The sequence below is a fragment of the Merops nubicus genome, unplaced genomic scaffold (assembly GCF_000691845.1).
Source record: "Merops nubicus isolate BGI_N331 unplaced genomic scaffold, ASM69184v1 scaffold13945, whole genome shotgun sequence".
Taxonomy (NCBI): domain Eukaryota; kingdom Metazoa; phylum Chordata; class Aves; order Coraciiformes; family Meropidae; genus Merops; species Merops nubicus.
In genome coordinates this window covers 2,330-23,505 of record NW_008611690.1, presented here as the reverse complement: position 1 = coordinate 23,505, position 21,176 = coordinate 2,330, and the positions used below count along the sequence as shown (strand labels likewise).

Here is a 21,176-nt window from a genome sequence, read left to right as displayed (position 1 = left end):
TTTGCTTCACGCAGGCAGTACAGCCAGATGGTTTAGGCATGTGATTTATATCCATTTTGTTATCATCCCATCCCAGAAAAAGAGTCTGTCATGCTTGATACAAGTGTTCTGGTGTCAGTAAAAGCTCCAAAGCCTGGAGAATTAATCTGTTCTTTCCCTGCAGCAGTGCACCATGTCTCTCAAGGATCAGCTCATCCACAGTGTCCACAAGCAGGACAGTCATGCCCACAATAAGATCAGCGTGGTTGGTGTGGGTGCAGTCGGAATGGCCTGTGCTATCAGCATTCTGATGAAGGTAAGTGTCAAGGTTGGGAAGAAGAGGCACAGTTGTGACTACCTGAGGCCTAAAAAGAGAGGCAAAAAGTAATCTCCCTTGTTAGACTAGCTGGGCTAGCATACAGGATAAAATTTTGGTTGTGCATTCCTTTGTTAGTGCCTGAAGAGAAGCAGCAATCTTTAAGCTATTGACAGAGAACAAGCAGCTGTAGTTCTTGCAAGCCAGGTTTACCCCATATCAGAGAGAACCTGCTCTATGTACTGTTCTATCTTACAAGCTGAATTTTCCTTTGAATGACTTCCAGGCTCTGTTCTAAGCAGGAGTCCTCTACACATACAAAATGATTGAGAACTGAGAAGTTCCTTCCTTCATCTGAAGGAGGGTGTGGAATGGAATAATTCTTTGCAGTGTGGGCTGGGAAAAGTAGTCCCAGGCACTGTGACAGTGTGGGCTGGGAAAAGTAGTCCCAGACACTCTGGATGACTTGCCCCCAGCATTGCGTCATTATAGCGAACGCTCTGTGGTTAACACCAGGCTTGCTATTCCTAACTGTAAAATGGGCTGGTTATGAACAGCTATTACTCTTCACCATTGTGCTGATGAGTCGTGCAGCTATTCCACACAGAATGTGGATGCGAAAAGTATGGAACTCACTCAACAAAGCTGATGTCCCAGGAGAGTAATTTAAGCACTCTGGGAACAAGTAAAGGGAGACAGATGAGCACAATTACTTAAATAGACCACTGCTTTTAAAATAATTGTAACTTCACAGTTTACAAATCAGGTACTTGGCTCAAAGAGGCAATAAACTTACTATTTAACCTTGGTCTCTTGTAGGACTTAGCTGATGAACTTGCTCTCGTTGATGTTGTGGAGGACAAGCTCAGAGGAGAGATGCTAGATCTCCAGCATGGCAGCCTCTTCCTCAGAACACCAAAGATTGTCTCTGGCAAAGGCAAGTAGTTGGCTCTGACGTGCCCGTTATTTCCAAATGGAGATAGCCATTTCAGATCTCAAACTGGCCAGTCAAGACTAGCACTTGACCTGTCATCCTAATTGTTGGGAGGGGAGCTCACTGAATTCTTCTGTTCTTATTGCTTGGTTGACATTATTTCATACACCTTAAGGCCAGTCCAACTAGGAATCTTCTTCCAAAGCTCACCATCCAGCATAAAGAGATGAATTTCTGCACCTTTGAGAATTTCCACAGCCAGTTAGCCCCTGAATGCATCACTGCTTACTTCTTGGTGATGAATGTCTGACAGCTTTAAATTCAGTTGCAGCCTGACTAGGGCAAATACTACCGTGTCATACCTTTGTCCACGTGCAGCTCCAGTGTCCACGGGTAGCAGTTGACAAGGGCAGAGCCTTCTCCCTCTTCTACATAGCACTTGCACTGGATGCCATCTCATCAGCTACCCCATACCCACCTCCACTTGAGAAGTAGGGAATCCCACTGCTCATGTTCTGCATGTTAAAGGTTTTGAGATGCCCTTAAGGTTGCCCCTGTTGGTAACAAACCACAGCCTTAAAAGAAAACTCAACTTTTTATAAAAGCAGATTCTAGGGTAACAATTACCAGAATTTCCTCACCCTCCAACTTGAGAATTTTAGCTATCCCTACTCAAAGGAACTGAGAACTCCTGTTCTGAGCGATGTGTAGGAGGTCATGCCTGACACAGCCTTTTGCCTGCAGATTACAGCGTGACTGCACACTCCAAGCTGGTCATTGTCACGGCTGGGGCCCGTCAGCGGGAAGGAGAGAGCCGCCTCAACCTGGTCCAGCGCAACGTCAACATCTTCAAATTCATCATTCCCAACGTTGTTAAATACAGTCCCGACTGCAAGCTGCTTATTGTCTCAAATCCAGGTTTGTCTCGTGTTGCCTTAAGAGGATTTGGCTTAGGGAACAGTGTTTCCTTCAGTAAGGCGACAGCAGTAGAAGACCATGATCAAGCATGGGCTTTTAGAAAATACTTGTGTCCCATAACCACATAGCAGGAAGTGTCATCTTCACTCTCCATGCTTGGCAAGCTGGTCCTGAGAAGTAAACCATGTTGCCTCAAGCTTGGGTCTTCAGGTGCCTTTTGAGTGATCCTTAGGACAGAGCAGAGGGCACTGATAATTGCATGTGAACCATAAATAGCCTCTCAGTTCTGCCTTTAGAACAGTTATGTTGGCCCACTGCAGGGCCTGGCCACGGGCATTATGTTATGCTCTACTCCGGGTAACTGGGCGTGCAGATAAAATCCTTAGAGATCAACAGAAGATACCATCCTAGTTAGCAAATGGCTCACGAGTGGCTTTTGTTATCCTCCCTGTTCTACTCACAGTGGATATTTTGACCTACGTGGCCTGGAAGATCAGTGGCTTCCCTAAACACCGCGTTATTGGCAGCGGCTGCAATCTGGACTCTGCTCGTTTCCGCCACCTCATGGGAGAAAGGCTGGGCATCCATCCTCTCAGCTGCCACGGCTGGATTATTGGAGAGCATGGAGACTCCAGTGGTAAGGGGGGAATCTGGCTGGCTGCTACACAGAACTTTTTCTGATACTTTTGTTTGCAGGAAATGTCTCCAAAAGGTATAGCAAAACGTGGCTCTAAAACCTTTGCACTGCAGCACCTTAAGAGTGGAAGTCTTGCTTGAAGTCTTCTGCTGCACTGAGTAACCCTAGATGATCTATATTTGACCTGAGTTACTCTGCTTTCAAAAGGTCATTACTGTAACCTGAGGAGGCAAAAAATTTCTAGGCTACGTTGTTCCCATAACTCTCCAAACAAGCTGGAGAAGTGAGAGGGTAAAGGTCTCTACCAGGGACTCCCAAAGATCTGCACTAGACCTACTGGTAGTCACTCAGTTGTCTTTACTGGCATCTGTTGATCACTTCAAGAACTATATATAGGAACTGAAGTGGAGAAGCAAGTCTAGAGGACAGAAGAAAGAGCAGCAACTCTCTCCTTACTTAACCTGTACTTGCTCTAGCAGCCCCAGAGCAAGTACTGTCTGCTTCCTGACACTTGGGAGGACTCATTTGGAGTCATTCCTTATTTTGAGAAACCTCTGTGATACACAGAGTTACTGTCATTTTAATTCATGTTGCCTAGGTGTCTTGCTTTAATAAAGCCATATTCAAGCCTTTTGTAAAAAGGCAGATGTTCATATGCTCTTAGGTTCTCAGCCTGCAGCTTAGATTAGTCTCATAGGTCAGACTACATTAAAAGCCACATCTAAATCATAGTGACGTGTGTTGCAGATGAGTCCAACTAGATCTTGCATTAAATGCTAACTTGTGTTAGACAAAACTGAAGTTTTCTTGTGAGGTAACTAATGGATGTGCAACTCCCAGTGCCTGTCTGGAGCGGAGTGAATGTTGCTGGCGTCTCCCTGAAGGCACTTCATCCAGACCTGGGCACTGATGCAGACAAGGAACACTGGAAGGAGGTCCATAAGCAGGTGGTGGACAGGTAAATACTGATTTTTTCTTTATTTTTTTTTTTCCCCCCTGTCACAAGAACAAATGATGAAGAGCTGCAGTACCTCAGAACAGCAGCATCTGTACCTGGTATCACAAATACCGTAGTAGCTCAAAACAAATAAAGCTGCAGACCTAATAGAATGTGAAATGTTTTAAGGAGCAAAGTCGATTTAGCAGAGTTAATATTTTGTGGTTAGTGATAAATTAGGGAAGTACTTCATCTTCCCAGGTTTCCAGTGTAACTGCAGGGAGTAGTGTAAAATGCACATGGGATGCATTGCTGCTGAGTTCAGTCCTGTTAATTTGGTCAAGCTTCTGATGTCTCCAGATTAAGGCACCTCCAAAAGCCCTTAAAAACTTGAAATATTCCAGTTGATAGCACTTGTTTTTTAATGAGTAACTTTCTCTCTGCAGTGCCTATGAGGTCATCAAGCTGAAGGGGTACACGTCATGGGCTATTGGCCTTTCTGTGGCAGATCTAGCTGAAACTATTATGAAGAATCTGAGAAGAGTGCATCCGATCTCTACAGTTGTTAAGGTGAGCAGCCCCTTCTTGCTAGCTTTTCTCATACTGAGAATTAAACACTGTGGGATTTCTGAAGGACAGTGATAATCTACTTTAATTTAAACTAAATTTAGTTGAATTTTCCTGATAGGTGTTCTATAAAGTACATAGTCACACATGAATTCTAGTCTAACTGTATATCCTTACTTTCCAGGGCTTGCATGGTATAAAAGATGATGTCTTCCTAAGTGTTCCTTGTGTACTGGGCAGTAGTGGCATCACTGATGTAGTGAAGATGATCCTAAAACCTGAGGAAGAGGACAAATTAAGGAAGAGTGCAGATACCCTCTGGGGAATCCAGAAGGAACTACAGTTTTAAATCTGCCCCAGCAGTTCACTCTTTGCAGTTTAACGGGTTTAGTGGTTTGTCTTACGTTGCACTTTCCAAGTAGGTCAGATCTTTCAAAGTATGTAACAAGTAGAACACACAAAAAGCTCAAATCTGAACAAATGAGTTTCCTGAAGATAGCATTAGGAGACTATTCTGGCATTTTCCCTGTTCAGACACCCATGTTCTTAGCCAGAGCTAGATCACCCAGTCAGTCTTGTACAGTGAAGCAGTATGACAGAAATCCAGCACTCAAAGCACCACTGCCTAGAAAACTCCTTTGCCTTTTCCTCATCTTGTCTCATGTTGGTTCAGAACAATAAGTAACTAATTAATACACAAGGTGAAACCAAAGACTATTTTCTTGCAGTTAAAGGATTGTCAAGCAAATTGACCAACCTTCTCTGCCAGCTGAATAGCATAGATATTTCACTGTCAGTAGGTCCAAATGTATTTTCCTAACACTGCTTTGGAATTATTGTGTATACCTTTTTTTTAGAGAATGTTATTTTTGTGTATTTTATCAGCCTAGGTGTAAGTTTGTCTCCTGAGCATGTATAAAAAACGTTAAGGTTTCTGTATGCAACAAGACAGTGACTGTCCATCTGTAGTACCAGCTCCAACACCAAATAAACCACAAACTGTTATTTCTGTCTCCTTGTCTTTCTTCAGAGGGCCTTGGCTCTGAAATGCAGCTCCACTTGCACCCAAGTCAAACAAGTCTGTTTCTTCAGTCACACTACCTCAAACCTCACTGCTGTAATCGTGTAGTGTGCAGCTACTCTGCTGGGGGTTGGGATAGTTACGAACTTTGTAACAGTCTCAGAACTTAAACCTGATTTTGATGCAAGGAAAGAGGCTCCAGTGACACATGAGGGGAGGGGAGCAGTGCTACAAAGGAAATGTCTTCCTTAGCTGTATGCAGAGAAATGGATCTAGGAAGACATCTCTCCCCATCAAGTACTTGACATCCATAAAGTCAACTTGCTGCCAAGCACAAAAAAAGCATCTTGGGAACAGCAGACATACAGGGAGTCAATAACCCAAGTTCCTCCTCAAAGCCCATAGCAGCTTGGGTAAGAAAGAGTTAATCACCCTCTCTTGTTACTGTTTTAAAACAATAGAACTCCTGGCAATGAAGAGGGAAAGGCCTTATCCATAGCTTTTTCTAACATTAGGACACAGCATGTAGTTTAAGAATGGAAACTTCACCTGCTTAAGAGTCCAGGGCAGATTTTTAATAAGGACTGCAGCTGGTGATACTTCTCAGAATAAAGTATTTCAGAATAAACTCATGAAGCAACCTCAGTAACAAAGGTCAAGCTGTAGCTACTGCACTGCTTTCCCATGCATCCACATGGTCAAAAGAGCACCTGGAAAGAGCACAGAGCAACAGTGGCTATGAGTAGTCATGCTGTATGCAGGTGACAGGAAGATGTAAGAAGCTATTTCCTAAGCTTTCCAAAGACCCATAGGGTTTAAGATTTTTACTATGAATTCTCAGCCAGCTTTTTGTAGGAGCTCCAGCCCCTTCAGATCCAATGATGACAAGAGAAGCCTTACAACAAATGCTCAGCTTTGAGGCATGCTGCTTACCACACTGAGACCAAGAAACTTGGTTTTTCAGCTTGCTTTGCTGAGGCAGCCTACAAAGGCAAATGGGGGAGGACAGCAGTGGGCTGCTGAAAGGTCCTACGGGCAACACCACAACTCCCTGCAGCACTCCAAGCCAGGAGATGGTCTGTACAACATGCCCTCCTCTGCAGACAGTGGTGTTTAACCTCCAGGCTTGTCACTAGGAGCTCTGTGCCAGCTAACAGCCAGGGGACATCCTGGTATGCAGCTTTTCTGGCTGCCAGGCTGTGCACCCAAGTGTGGCTGGGCTGACAGTGTGTAAGCCAGGCCTGTTTGTAAAGGAAGCACAGCATACACAGCTCTGTAGAGGAAGAAAATATGCAACAAGTTTTATTCAGCGTAAGTCCACCAGCACAAAGATTACAGGAGATAGAAAGTGCATTAATAAAAGCTAGTCTTTACCAAAAAGAAAATATATTATTGATTCAAAATATCTTACACTTGAATGATGTAATAACTTATTCTGGGCACCTACTGATTAAAAGAAATATCAAGAGAACGACTGCTTCATAAGGAAATCTAACTTCCCAGGTCAAGTCTGAGGATTCAGTAGAGGTCACTGAGCCCTGCAGTCTTCCTTGCCTTCTGCATCAAGGCCCTCAGCTGGAACTGCTTGCGAGACAGAAGACGTACATGCTGCAGAGGGAAAGGACAGCCAGTTACTGGGAAAGCTTTGAGATCATCTTCATTATATTGCAACATAAATTTGTTTCCAAGCATGACACGTTCAATGACCCAAACAGGATGTTAGTTTTCTGGAGACACAAAATGCATTACTCTACTAAATAGCATTTTCTTGGCTCAAAATGACTTGCAGATGGCTACCAAGTGCAATCAACTACATAGTATTTTTTTTTTGCAATTTTTAATTATTAAGTCTGCCCATGTTCTCATCAAAGAGAAAAACTTCACTGCAAGGTGAAGTTAGACTGATGCAGTAAGGTACTGCAATACATTAACACTTCTACACTCCAGTCTTTCTAGATCCAATGGCAACATTAATTACTGTGACATACACATTTTGTGTAGTTTCATTTAATGTTAAAAAGTAGTTTTAATCTTTTCAAAATAGCAACAGATGTGGTTTTATCTCATGTGCCATCACCACACAAAGTTCAAAATAAAGGAAGGTTATTAGAGCAGACATTATGAAAACTTCCATCATTCAGGACAGCAAAGAAAGGGAACAAATTGTCTAAGAAGGTCTCTGCTAGAGACACAAAACTAGCTGTCTTTTTTTTCTTTTCTATGATTCTAACAGCCCACTGGCTGCTCTGGCTGCCTCAGCAAAGGCACCCACAGACTGCAGGTGAAGAGCTGTCCGAATGCTCTAACCACACTCCAGTTCCTCCAGCACTAGGATGCAAGCCCAAAGGAAAGCTTGTCTTAACACTGTGGCACCTGTCTAATGATCAATGACTTATCTGTAACACTTTTAAAATTGGTCTTTCATCTTAATTTGGAAATTCCTTTTTTGCAGCATCCGTTTCAAAGTATAACTATTCATGTACTTGAAAGATCCCCTTCAGTGAGGAAGTCACTAATATTAATAAATGCTTTAAACAGTCCAAATGCACATCTTAAAAACATCCCAAGAAACCTACCTTTAAAAACACATCTAGATCTATCACTCCACGTCTCAGTGCTTCCCCAAGATAGAAGATAGTGTCTTCAATTGCATTTTCCTCTGCATACAAGTTCAGGATCTGCTTGTAAAGTGGTGCTGTAGGAATAATAACTTCATCTATGTCATTATTTTCTGATTGACTTTCCATTTTCTCTAGGGCAGAACTGAGCTCCTCATCCTTCTTCTTGAGAAGTTCAATGTTCTTGTCAACTTCAGCCTAAAAACAATTAAGATGCTTATTTCTTAGCTCTCAGGAGGTTAATGTCCTCTTGTGATGCAACTGTTAAAAGATTTTTAGACATGCCAGTTCATTCTTTACTTTTCTACTCATCTCTGTCATGATTTTTACAAAAGAAAATGGTATCAAATCTATATGGTTTGGATTCTTTAATTTTAAAAAGTAAAGGTTGTTTTAGATAATGTCAATCCATTACCAGTTCCTAACTGTAGAGGAGGGATGCTAACAGTATTTTGAAGGTGCCACATCAGGAAAAATCAACCATTAGCTAAAAATAACAAAAGCAAAGCAAAATTTCAATTTTCTTTGGAAATGTGTCTTTTGAACTAAGTTCCTGTACAAATTTGCTGAGCATGGATCAAACAAATGCTTAATGGTATGGACAAGAAACAAAAAGCTGGCTTTCCCCACTAATGGTAACTATAATTTAACTGCATCTACATGAGGTGTACTTCCTTTTGCTACTTCTGAATTTGCCTCCTGATAATTTTGATGTCCCACAGCTAGCACAGTAGAAGAGACTGTACACCAGTGTGTATCTCCCCATATCACTCAAAGTCATACAGACCATTATCACATCCCACTCTCACCATTTTTTTTTCTCCAGACTGAAGTCCCAGCTTACCTAGTCATGTTTTATAGGAAGCTCTCTGATATGCTGTGCCATCCTTCTTGCCTTTGCATCAAACATCTGCAGTTCTATCATGCCCTTTCTTTCCAAGGCAGGAAAGACTAGAATTATGCACTACATTTAAAGTGGCCTTGTCTGGGATTTCTGAGTAGGAGACAAAGAGTGTCTGGGAAGGGAAAGGTCTGCAGGTTATACAAGGAGGCTGTGACTAAAATCAGTGTCTCTGCACTAAGACACTGAAATGTTCTCCAGTGCTGCTGTTACACATGATTATCCAGAAACTGAGACTCGATTGTGAAATAATCTCACACCACTGACATCTTTCACAGGGAGGATGAGGAAAAACAATGCTGTTCCTCTACTACTGGACAATGGCATTTGTGAGATACATGCAGGGAGAGCCATCTTACAGTCACTGCTATTTCTGACTTGCTTCAGCCTAAATAAATGCACCCCAATTGAGAAAGAGAATATATATTTAAAAAGCAATACACTGGCAGCTTTGATATTTCTATCATCCTTAATAATTAAGTGCATGCTTCTGTTCACTACCACGAACACTCATACACAGAGCAGTGTTTTGTCTCATCTTACCACTTCTTGATCCAGGCGAGTTACCATCTCTTCCAGTTTCTGGTGTCCCTTCTTCAGGTCCTCTTCTGTGCGTTTCAAGGCGTTGAGCTCCGCCTGGGCACGGTCCATCTCCTCCTTCATCCTCCACCGCAGCTTGTCGCTGACTGCCGAGATGAGGGAGGCTCGAATGGTGTCCTCACTGATGGTTCCATCCCTGCTGGGGCCTGCACGAGGAAATTCACAACCACCATTAACTCTGTCCTTCACTGGCTTCAACAGAAAGGCAGCTTGAAAACAAAGTGGCTAACTTGCTGTGTGCACTTCACCAAGATGAGACTGTAAAATAAAATGTTTCCCACACTAACTTTCAGAAGCAGTGAAGAGACCACAGGGTGTTTAAACCATCTGGGACAAAGAATTTATTCACTGTTTAGGACTTCCTTTTTAAGGCAGACAATTGTAATTATACATGTTCTAAATCAACACAAAAAGGTCTGGTTTCTAGCATCAGCATGATTTCAGTTACTGTTTGCATAATGAATTATCCTCCAGCAAAGTCAGAACCTGTTTTTTTTTTCCACTATATCCTGGCAGATTTTATATAAGGCTCACTTTAACATTAAAGTGGGATAGAGGAAAAAAAATAAAATCACAATACATCTAACACAATGGGAGTTCACACAGAAATGCTGAGATATAGGGAAGAAGTCTTTGAACATATAAAGGATCACTTAAATACAGCTCAGTTAGATTTTATGTATCTCCTTAAAGAGCATGAACCTTTAGCATTTCCTGTCACTGCCATAATTAGCCCAGCTTGAGGAAGATTTTATGGCACACAGCAACTACATCCACAGGGCACTGAAACCCTTAACCTTTACCAGGGGGAGTCTGGTTTCAGAAGTGACCTTACAGAATCATCAACTACTGACTGCATTACAAAAGTAATCAATGGCAAGTGATTGAACAGAAAGAAAAAGCCCGAAGGACTCTTTGAAAAACCAGCTATTATAAAAAATTTAAGCTACTCTTGAGTATTTTCATTCAATTCAAACTAAGCTCACTCTAGGAAACACACCACCAACCCCCTCACAAAAAATCTGAAGTTCTAGCACCTGATACGCCTCAAAATACACTCACAATAAACCACAGCTAAACAGTCTGTAGAGGAAATAAACAATTTCAGTTGAAAGAAAAAAAAAATACTGTAAAAAAACCCCAAACACTACTGTAAATATGGTGGATGATTAAGGAGACACATTTGCATTTTATTTGGCACAAGAGATAAGCCCTGTAGAACAGGTGTATGACTTTTACCTAGCTGCATCAAATAGACCAGCCTGATGTCAAACTGCCACTACAAAATCTGGCACTGCACTGAACACTGAGCTACTGAGGCAGGACAGCAGCTATCCTGCAATGTCCATGGTAGACACATGTCATGTCAGGGAGGAGATAACCACTAGCAACTTTCAGAGAAGACTTCTAATTCAGAAGGTTGAAAGAATTTTTCTCTTCCCTTGCCAAACTGTGAACTTGCTTCATCCCCATGTGTGTGAATGAAAAATTTTTAAACTATTCACAGCTCTGGAGGGAAGAGAATGTACAAATAATGGGGAGTTCACACATTAAAAGAAGAACCTACTGATCCACTTCTAAATGATGGTGCAGGAGACTACAAATGATTGGTACTTTGAAGAAGGTCACAAAAGAGTCCAGGTCCTAACCATATACCTGCTGCCAAAAGGGCCATCATCCTGTTAAAAGTTCCTGCACCACCTGCCCACTTAACTAGGTGACCTTTACCACTGGTTCCCAACCTGTTACACACACACTGAAAGTGAGGGGCAGAGGAGAAACTATGCTAGTGTATTTTGGCAAAAAACGGCCACAGAGCAGCACACTGGGAAAAGATACATGTTAATACTGTAGATATTGCTGCTGAAGGGAAGAAAGAAGAAAGTAACAAGCAGGAACCACTAAGAAGTGCAGTGAAGACACTGGAGAAGAAACTCGGCAACAATGAAGCCACTGCATTGGAAACTTCTGCTTCAGATAGCTACAACTTCAGGAGTAAAGAAAGTATAAATAAAGAGGATATAAAGTGAGTCCAGTAGCTGATCAAATGAGGATAAAAGCATTTTTATAAAACATGACCACAGCAATGCAGACAATTGAGTTACCTACAGTTAAAGGGTGAGGAAAAATCCTTAGGGCAGTTACATGCAGTGTTCTTCAGAATATCCCCAGAGCACACACAATGCACTGCACAAACCCAGGAATTTAACAGGCCCCTGACTGAATAAAAGGTAAGGCAAAGGACATAAAAGGTATTTTATTCTTCCTCTGAATAACTTTTTAAGTTGAAGACCAATACTTTGGAAGGTCAGATGAAGAACAATACCGTTTGCTTTCTTTATGTATCAGTCACAGAGGGAAGCTTCACTTCAGAGAAATCCATTCCAATCTACTCACCCACAGTAGTGACAGGAGGCTGAGAAGGGTAGTACTGAACACTGGTGGTTGCTGGGAATGGAACACCACCCGGATAAGGATAGTTTGGGTAGCTGCTTTGACAAAGAAAGAAATGCTCATGTTCTGTAACTTTGTAAAATATTATCCATGTATATTAGCTTTATGTCACCATGTTAAGCATTTATTTACATAATAAAACATTTAAATTGCAGGCCAAGTTACATCTTTTCTCTTTTCCTGTTCACTTTAACACCTTTCACAACTTAAATTTCTGGTATGATCTAAGAAGATACCATTTTATCTGAAACCCTATCTAGTTATGGCCTGGTGAAGTGTTTGGATCATTCCAAATACTCTTCAGTCTCTTAATGTTGCCATGTGATTTCTACCTTGCTATATCAAACCCCAAGAGCATCCAAAAGAAATTATTCTAGCTACAAACTCACACAGAGCAACTTCAATTTAATACTTTTTAATACAAGGATAGTTAACAAGATGCCTGATGAAAGGCTTTATGTAAAACAAAAAATGTTGTGCAAAATCTGTTTGTAAGATGAAACTCCTCCAGGAACTCTTGGCCCTGCTCTGAAGGATAGAGGAAAGCAGAAGTATCTGTTTGTTCACTGAGACAGTTGTGAGGTGACACAGAATGTTACAGTCTACAATACCTTTCTAAAACATGTCCACTATCAACTGAAACAAGGACTTAATTACTCACTACAAGACTGGCAAACATCTGCAGAGAGTTGAGTATTAACCATGATTGTAAGTAAACAAAATGGCCCAAGAAAACATGTAAAATATAAGTATATTCTGTGTTTCTCCAGGTAACTGCAAATTTCAGTTCTTTAAACCTTTCTGCTCATTCACACGTCATATTATTTTAAAAATAGTTCTTCCATTATTCATTTTTGTACAAACAGTAAAAACAGGTTAAATAAACATATTTAGGCAGAAAAATCTTGTCAGAAGAACTTATCAAAATCCCCATTTTCACTTCTTAAAACATAACACCCCACCTTCCTAATGCTTACAGGCTTGGTTTTGTATTAAAATCAAAATCTTCCATACTACAGCAGCTCCTCATACACTCCTAACACAAAATCAGGACAGAAGAATATTAATAATAAAAGTAACTATTTTGTGAAAAAATGTAGGTACCCACTAGGAGTCAGGCATCAGCATCTTACTATTTGCTAAGAGAGAACTGAAAGTCTTCTGGCAAAAGCTTCATTCCAAACTACTATATAATATACTTTAAAAGTCTTGTTTTATATTAATAAAAAGCTTTTAAAATAATTTTGTGTCCTTCAAATTCTCTGAATTAAGCCTACATTTATCCTGGAGTCAAGGTTTGTATTAGTCCAGCAAATGTTCTGAGTTGCTAATTACCCCAAATGATACTAACAACACTGAAAAAAAAAAAACAGCTTGTAGGGGCACATTCTATATTCTGTATAGATAAAAATGAATCTGATATATGAGTGCAGCAAGACAACACATGAGAGTCAGGTAATGATTTTCAAACTATATTATTACCCAAGTATATTGTATTTGGGGTGGGCAACACTAAGAAAACTAAACCTTTCTCAAACTTGCTTCTGGCTGTGGACAAGAATTCAGCCCTCACTTTTAAAAAAAAGCCTGCTAACAGAATAATTAAACAACCATCAAATATACCATGAGAAAATGTGACTAAGCCTAGACACCATTCAGTGAGACTCCATCATGCAGATGGTGCTGGTGTGAAGGGGTTCTCACCTGGGGTTTGGAGTGCTTCCTGGTGGGTAGGGAGAAATTCCACTGGGAATGCCCGGCACGTAGGAAGCTAAACAAAATAATGATTTTGCATATTTTTACTTTTCAGAAGGGCAATATATATTAAGAGCACATATATATTAAGCTGCAGTAAGGTGCTTTTAGAAATATTACTGAACAATGAACGCATTCCACAAGTATAACACAAAGACAACAAGAGAAGTCATTCTATGGGCAAAGCTCCCCAAAACCATGTCCCCTGCATGCTCTACCACCACCACTTCTCACAACACTCCCAGCCACCTCCCACGCTGCTCTGTGCAGCCTGGCAGGAAGGCTACACACAAGTGTTTGTTGTGAGCTACCTCTGTGTCAGCTGACCAAGGCAGCTGGTTCCCCAAAAACCCAGAGGCCTCAACTACAGCAGACCTTCCTTCCCTCCGTGTCCTCACCAGTTAGAATTTCCTCTCTGTATCCAAGCACTTTTTCACAAAATTCAGGCAGATTTTGCAGCTCTGAAGATTCTACCTCTACCTATCCACAGTAGTTAAAATATTTTCAAGAGTATTTTGTTTGGAGGGAGAGCATGAGAATTGCAATTGAAATCAATTACACATTCCTTAGAGCTAGAACACCTTACACCACATTTTTTTTTTTTAAATCATTAAACTAGCCACTGCATGGATAACAACAGATATAGATCTAAAAATGCACAATGAATAGTTCCACTAAGTAAAATGTGGATATATAAGGAAAAGTGTCTGCAGCTAGGGAAATAAATTACATGTTATTAAAGATGACACACCCAAAGAGCTGCCTCCATTTTTTACATAAAAGCTGAGAAATAACCCTTCCAATGTAGCCATTGTTCTCTGCTCACTAAAGAACAATGGTACAATTTAAGTCCCTTTGGAGTAGCTAGACTTCACAACAGATGATCAGCTGTTTAACAATCCAGCCATGTTCTTCTCCAGTAAATCCTGCTATTTAGAAGTTAGACTAAAACATTTTTATCAGCACTTATAAATGTCTAAGGCTTTAAGTCTCAACAATTTTAAGATTCTTCTTGGAAATCTGACAATTCTTTTATTAAAAAAAAGGTTTTAAATGTATTAATTCCACATTTCTATTAATTTTAGGAATAGCACATCAAATAGTTTTGGGGTTTTTTTTGAAAGAGTCAAGTTACTTTCATCCCTGAATGCTTTTAAATGATGCAATTTTCCAAAAAGCCCTTAATTTTTTTTAAACAGTCTCTAGAACTTAAAAAAATCCAAACTCAAATGTCTGTAAAATAAGGAAAACCTGATTATACTAGTAAAACTGAATAGCTATTAATAATGTGAAACCCCTAAAACATTTCCACTAAAATTACTTCAGCTATGCTAAAAGTAGACTGAGTGAGTACAAGAACAATCAATAATCAGTGTCTCAGTTGACAGTCCTCCCTTAAAGCACAGGACAGGTCACAGTCTCTGCTAAACCTGTACCTGTACTGACACCCACTGTCCTGGGAAAACAACAGCAGAATCATCTCGTGCTCTTACAGCCAGGCTAGAGCTGGACAGGCTGGGAAGTTCCCAACACTTGCCTTTAACCAGCTATCCCTAATGGTCCTACTTATGTTTGCTGCCCCTTTTTCTTATAGTTAAGAATGCAAGACCTTGTTAAAACTGGTTTCTGCTGGAAATTGTACTGAACAGTACTTCAGCTTTCCAGATGTCACACCAAGATCTGATAAAAGCCAGATTTCCACAGAAAACACCTTAGAAATACAGAAAAAATAGATAACCCCAAACACAGCTACTCTACCATTGATCAATATGGAACTGTTATAATACCATCAAACAATCTGCTGCTGATCTTCTCCCCCTCCCCTCCTGCCCCCATCTTCAGCTTGAGTAGGTCTATTCTAGTGGGGTTATTTTCCACCCAATGCAATCTGCTCTTGGAAGAATTTCTAGGATTTTCTCTTTCCCAGTCTTAAAAATGCCTCCAGAAGTTTAAATAAATGGAAGATTTTAAAAGTCTTGAGAACTTTTGCAATAAGTACCAGAGTACCCAATCAACAGAGAAGAATGAAAAATCACAAGGCAGGCTTTTTTTCTATACTCAGCCAGCAACTATTCAAACAGAGGGGTGGGCATAGGAAACAGAAGCAGTATGCTTTTGCTTATGAAATCAGTCATGGAGCTTAAGAGATGGACTTGTATTATCTAAATGGAAAAAAACCCACAAAAACCCAAAGATACAAAGACAGTTATCTGAACAATCTCTTTTCCAGGATATCTCTGAATGTTGACAGTTTGCTGGTTGTTTTGAGGTGCTTGGTGTGTGTGTTTTGGTCTGGGTTTTTTCAAATACAAACTGGACTCTTCCCTTCCTTCCAAAACCCAAAAAACTCACACACATTCTTCTGACATAGTTTGAAAAGGTTGAGTAGAGCACAGGTGAATTCATGAGCCAGCAATAAAGAAAGTTGTTCTAGAGCAGAATACATCATAGGTTGGCAAACTATACAGAGCAACAATTGCTTTGGAACATTAACAGGAGCATTTGTAGACATGAGTAGCCATGACCACTTACTAGTTGGTGGGCCTGTTGCCTGGTATGGTGGGTAGCTTGATGAAGCAGTGGGCCGAGAAAAGACTGGGGGTTCCTCACCAAAAACAACAATCATGACCTGGATCAGCTCCAGCAAGTCTGACTGGGGCTGTGAGGGAAGCAAAGCACAAACTGTTAATTTCACCAACAGCCAGCTGAACTGATTGTAACAACAAAATGATACCAATCCAGCAGCTCTCAAAACCCACCTTTTATTTGTGGGGTTTTATTTTCCAAAAAACTGAATACATCTATTTGTGTATATACACACACACATATATATGTACATAGAACTTCATTCCTGGATTCCATAACAGACATCAGATCCAGCCAGCTGGTATTCAAAATGGTACCACAAAACACAGCTGCAGTAGCACTGACACTCAGAATGAACTGAGTAATACATGGTTCTCTATCAGCTGCAGGGTAATAAATGACTGAAGAAGATTTTGTTAATAACAGATTATAATTTTTTTTAAAAAACCTTAACTTTCCAACATGAAATAAGTACAGATCACTAAGTTTTGGGACATTTCAGTTTCACAGAGCATATAGCTTTTGCTGAGGTTCAGCATGGCTCAATAGAAATAATACTCTAACCCACTAAGGAGTGGCACAAACCTCCTTTAAATCTAGCTTATCTAGGCTTATAGCTACACTTAATACAGGCATGACTTCACTGCACCAAAATAAGGACAAGCATCATGGATGCAGCCCCAGATTAAATAGGTGATTTCCAGATTTTCTTAGGTCTATAATCCATCTATTTATTTTTACGAAGTCCTCAAACCAAATTCCTTCTATATCACCTGTATTGTAGATGATCCCCCTGCTTGGGCAAGACCTGCACTCTGGTCTAGGCAGTTATTTTCCACTGTTTGCCATGCAAGTGCTGCAGGCCCACCCGTGCTTCATCAATTTACTCCTGGTAGTCACTTTTTACAGAACTAAGCACCTTATGCCATTCTTCAGACCCTGTCAGCACAGTTTATCTTCTTTACAATTCCATGTTGTGGTCACAAGCTCCATGAGGCCTGCTCAATGCCTTTATTTGTTGGTAAAACACCATCCATAGACTCGAAGCTCCAGCAATGTCTATAAAAGAAGCCCTAGTGCTCATACGAGTCCATTTTAGTCACAGAGATTAATTTCAGCACAGAGATGCTTTAACAGAATTTTTCATTTCCCTTCTGTAAATATTCTTATCTCACAGATCTTTATATCACTGTCCTGCCAGGGAAGAATATCTATCCTGCACTGTTTAATCAAAGAAACAATAACTAAGGATCCAGTTCACCAGGCAACAGAAAGCAAAATCCTGAACTTAAAGACATTACAAATAATAAAGAGAAGCTTTAATTAAAACAAACAACCAACCAACAAAAAACAGTTTAAGACCTCAAATAAAGGGAATTCTGGCTTTTGATAAAAAAAGATACAACTACCTAAAGGAATTCAGAAGCAAGCAATCTGAGAATTTGAAGTTCCCTATACTTACATATTTCCACTCATGCAGGTAAGGGAGGTAGATCTTTCCATTTGCATCAACATGCCTCCCAGTTTTTATTGTCATGGAGCTGGTGGGTTTCACAAAACAAATTGGGGGGTTGAAGGGGTATGTGTCCAGCAGCCACAAGCAAATTGGGATATTGTATGTGTTACCTAGAATAGAAATTTTGAAAGATTAGAAGTTATTCCATCTCTTCAACTGTCCTCTTGCATCCATATTTATAAAAAACTCCCAAACCCAGTAAATTCAACTGCACAGTCAGAAACTGAAGCCAAAATCTACTAATAATGCTCACTAAAGAGCTCACAATATAGCCACAGACTCTACATTTCTCAGGACAATTTAACTTTTATTTACAATTATAATTTAACACTAATACATTATTTTTATTCTACAATGCAACATTACTAGACCCTGGATTATTGTTAGCTGCAGCAATAAATGGTTTGCAACCCTCATTGAAAAGCCTGAAAAACATGCAGTACTGAACAAAAAAGATGTTTCAGAGCTGCTCAAGACTGAAGAAGCAATGATCAACATTAAAATTTTATTCCACAGCTAAAATAGGGAACAATTTCTTTAAAACGTTATACTTTGGACAAGCAAAGGATTTCAAGAAAATAGCAATCACTTCAGTAGTGAAGTTGAACCAGGACAAGTCTCAACAGTTTTTCATGTATTTTGTGAAAACAATGGTTATGATAGTAACAATAATAAATGCATACCTCTGTAAGGCACAGGAATGGTTCCAGTGAGGCTCATCAACTCCCTAGATGAACCATCATTAAAAACTGAAAGGGAACATACAGGATTTTAAAAAAAAAAAACAAAAACTGTTACATTAATCTCTGTTCAGGTTATGCCCCATCTATTTATTAGGATAAGTTTTCAGAAGTTACACATCTACAAACTCAGCTTGAAAGGTCCTGCTCTTGCATGTTTATGGACTAGCAAATGATTGTCTACAGTCAGGTAACTTCTTATGAATAGCATATTTGTGATAAAGGAATGACTAATTGTTGTCAACCTACCTTTATTGCAAATATAACTGTTTCCTCATTCAAAGACCAAGTAAAACATGTTGCAACCACACAAACTGCAAATTATACAGATTGCTGCAAAGACCATTGGAACTCAAACTTAACTTTGAAATAAAAACAGCTGTCATTTTAAGATTACAAATAATTCCTTATGCTTTCTGCAAACCAACAGACCAGCAAGAACACTGAAAGCCAGTAAGCCACAGGCATTTATTACCTAACCAGTAAAAGCAGTTTAACCAAACACTGAAGAGGAAGAAATATGTAGCTCTTCACTCACTGCTTAGTCTTTCTTAGTTCACAAACTGCACAGGGACCCCAGCCTCATGTTACTGAGTTGAAGTATTTAGTTTTCCCATACTTTCAATCCTATCAATTATTCTTCACTGAACAGATCAACTTGTGGTAATAAAGCTTTTATTTTCCTAATTTCAGCTGAAAGCTTCTAGTCATCAAATGCTTATTGTGTAAATTCTCTGGGTTTTCTACAAAGACAGGTAGAACACATCAGGACTTAGAGGGGGGTGTATGTTTCGTTATTAATATGAACTTGAAAACTACTCAGCAGCAAGGTAACCTTTTTCTTGTTATCCATTATCATCTGCAAGTGTTCTGTGCTCAGCCTTTCCCAGGCAGCCTAGAAAGATGTAGGTAACACCAATGAGCTTCTTGCCACAGCTCAAGGTGATCCCAGATTCCAATCACTGTCGTTGCCCACACGTGTGGATGCTATTCCCACCCCAGCCCTTTCATGACTGGTTTTGATTCTCCAGTCACTGCCTGAATTTTCATTTCTGTGACAGCTGCTGGCTTCCAGCTATTAGCATTCAAACTCATTTCTCTCTTACCTGTCCATGTTCCTTCTTAATACTTCACAATTCAGGGTTAGAATGTAGAAAGCAGAAGGCTACAAAACTTCTGATGCTGTATGAGTAACATAGATTAGCTCACAGAGGAATCAGTCCCACTGGTGGCAGTTCATAAAGTGTGATCAGAAGGAGAGAGCTCAGCAGCTAGGCTGGCTCACTGTATCCTGTGAAACCAAGCCCCCAGCCTCTGGAGCTGACCCTAGACACTATCTTCATGTAGTGCTCTTGAGTTTGCTCAGAGCCTTTAAAACACCCAACAGGCAGTGACTGCCATTGTGAATTTGTGTTACAAACCCCCTCACACCTATTTCCTATGTACCCAACTATGTTTTCTTCACACTCTTAGGGACTGCCATGATTACTTTTAATGAAGTATTTGCTAATTGATTCTGTTCTAAACAGAACTCTAAGAAGAGCTTCTTAGGACAGCAAAGGTGAATTTGTAAGATACCAGCAACCTCAGGTCATACTGACTGATACAGCACCACTGAGTGATCACCCAAAAGCTAAGCTGTGAAAAATCCAACATTTCCTGGCACATTACAGTCAGAAATATAGAAAGGTTATTTGAGAAAATAACTGTCTGTGTTTCCAAGGAAGCAGGATGTCAAAGATCACAAAGAGCAACTCAAACCGTTTTCTAGTTCTAACCTCCTTTTACCCCAAAAAACCTACCAAATATACCTAACCCATCAACAACTCAATAACAACAATGTTCTCATGCACAGACTAACCATATGAATCCATGACAGGTTTGAGGTCCTTGTACTGAGTGATAACACTGGTGGTCTCCTGCACAGTTAGGTCTCTATACTTGTACTGGAAAACAAGAGAGAAAGAATTACTTCAGAGACTAAATTTTCAGTATAATTTAACTTCATTTTATTTTACCCAACAGACTGCATTTATGAGAGTTTACATTGATAAATGGACATTCCTCTCCACTCTTATTTTGGAATAAGAATTTATTTCTCCATACTACTTAAAACCTTGTTAAAAGTTAGGCAACATACATAGGCAGTGTTCAGTTAAGATGCTTTTAGTCTTATGTAAGGTCTATACATCAAGTGATTTGGGGAGAACTACTGCATGAAAATGCATGTTCTGTCACAACCGACAATACCTGAGAGATACATGTGGATCTTTAAAAAAAGTAAAAGCATCTCCAAACATACACAGTGATGTTTTGAACATTCCTGAGGCACAGCTGTCTAGGATCTGAACCTCACAGGGATCTTTCACAGCCCTTTTCAAAGGCATTGACCAATCATTGATCAGTACTTTAATGAATTTTATCTACCAGAAAGCAGACATTTCAAGGCATGATATTATCACTAATAGTACTGGTTTCATTCCTTTTTTTTTGCAGGAGCAGGGAGTAACCCAACAGCACAGGTCTGTAAGCCACAGATGCACAACTACAGAATCTAATGGTCTTGGAACTACAACCCAGATGACAAAGGAGAAGCTCCTGTGCCCCAGGGAGCTGGATCACCACGTGGTGCAGCTCTTTCACCCTGTGGCCATTCCCCTGATAACTCCCATTAAAAAGAAAAGCTAACAATGTAGG

The 21,176-nt window shown here is 40.1% G+C and overlaps 2 protein-coding genes across 3 annotated transcripts; one reads left to right on the top strand and one right to left on the bottom strand.

Annotated features, from left to right (window-relative positions):
• Positions 1 to 165: 165 nt before the first annotated feature.
• Positions 166 to 5,293, top strand: LOC103773912 (L-lactate dehydrogenase A chain). Of its 2 annotated transcripts, XM_008941294.1 has the most exons (7): positions 166 to 295; positions 1,115 to 1,232; positions 1,974 to 2,147; positions 2,611 to 2,784; positions 3,625 to 3,742; positions 4,168 to 4,291; positions 4,473 to 5,293. In XM_008941294.1, exons 1-7 carry the CDS (start codon positions 173 to 175, stop codon positions 4,635 to 4,637), a joined length of 996 nt encoding a protein of 331 aa, XP_008939542.1. In that variant the 5' UTR covers positions 166 to 172; the 3' UTR covers positions 4,638 to 5,293. The 2 variants fall into 2 exon arrangements, with proteins under 2 accessions (XP_008939542.1, XP_008939543.1); XM_008941295.1 differs by lacking the exon at positions 1,974 to 2,147 and having other exon boundaries at positions 169 to 295.
• A 1,292-nt stretch (positions 5,294 to 6,585) lies between these two features.
• On the bottom strand, positions 6,586 to 20,450 carry TSG101 (tumor susceptibility 101; the record flags this gene model as incomplete). The annotated part of the gene is made up of 9 exons (XM_008941296.1): positions 6,586 to 6,917; positions 7,886 to 8,125; positions 9,372 to 9,574; positions 11,826 to 11,917; positions 13,587 to 13,653; positions 16,170 to 16,296; positions 17,686 to 17,849; positions 18,423 to 18,488; positions 20,341 to 20,450. Coding segments are annotated over 9 exons (1,159 nt in total), but the record flags the coding sequence as incomplete, so codon positions are not given.
• Between the last annotated feature and the right edge of the window lie 726 nt (positions 20,451 to 21,176).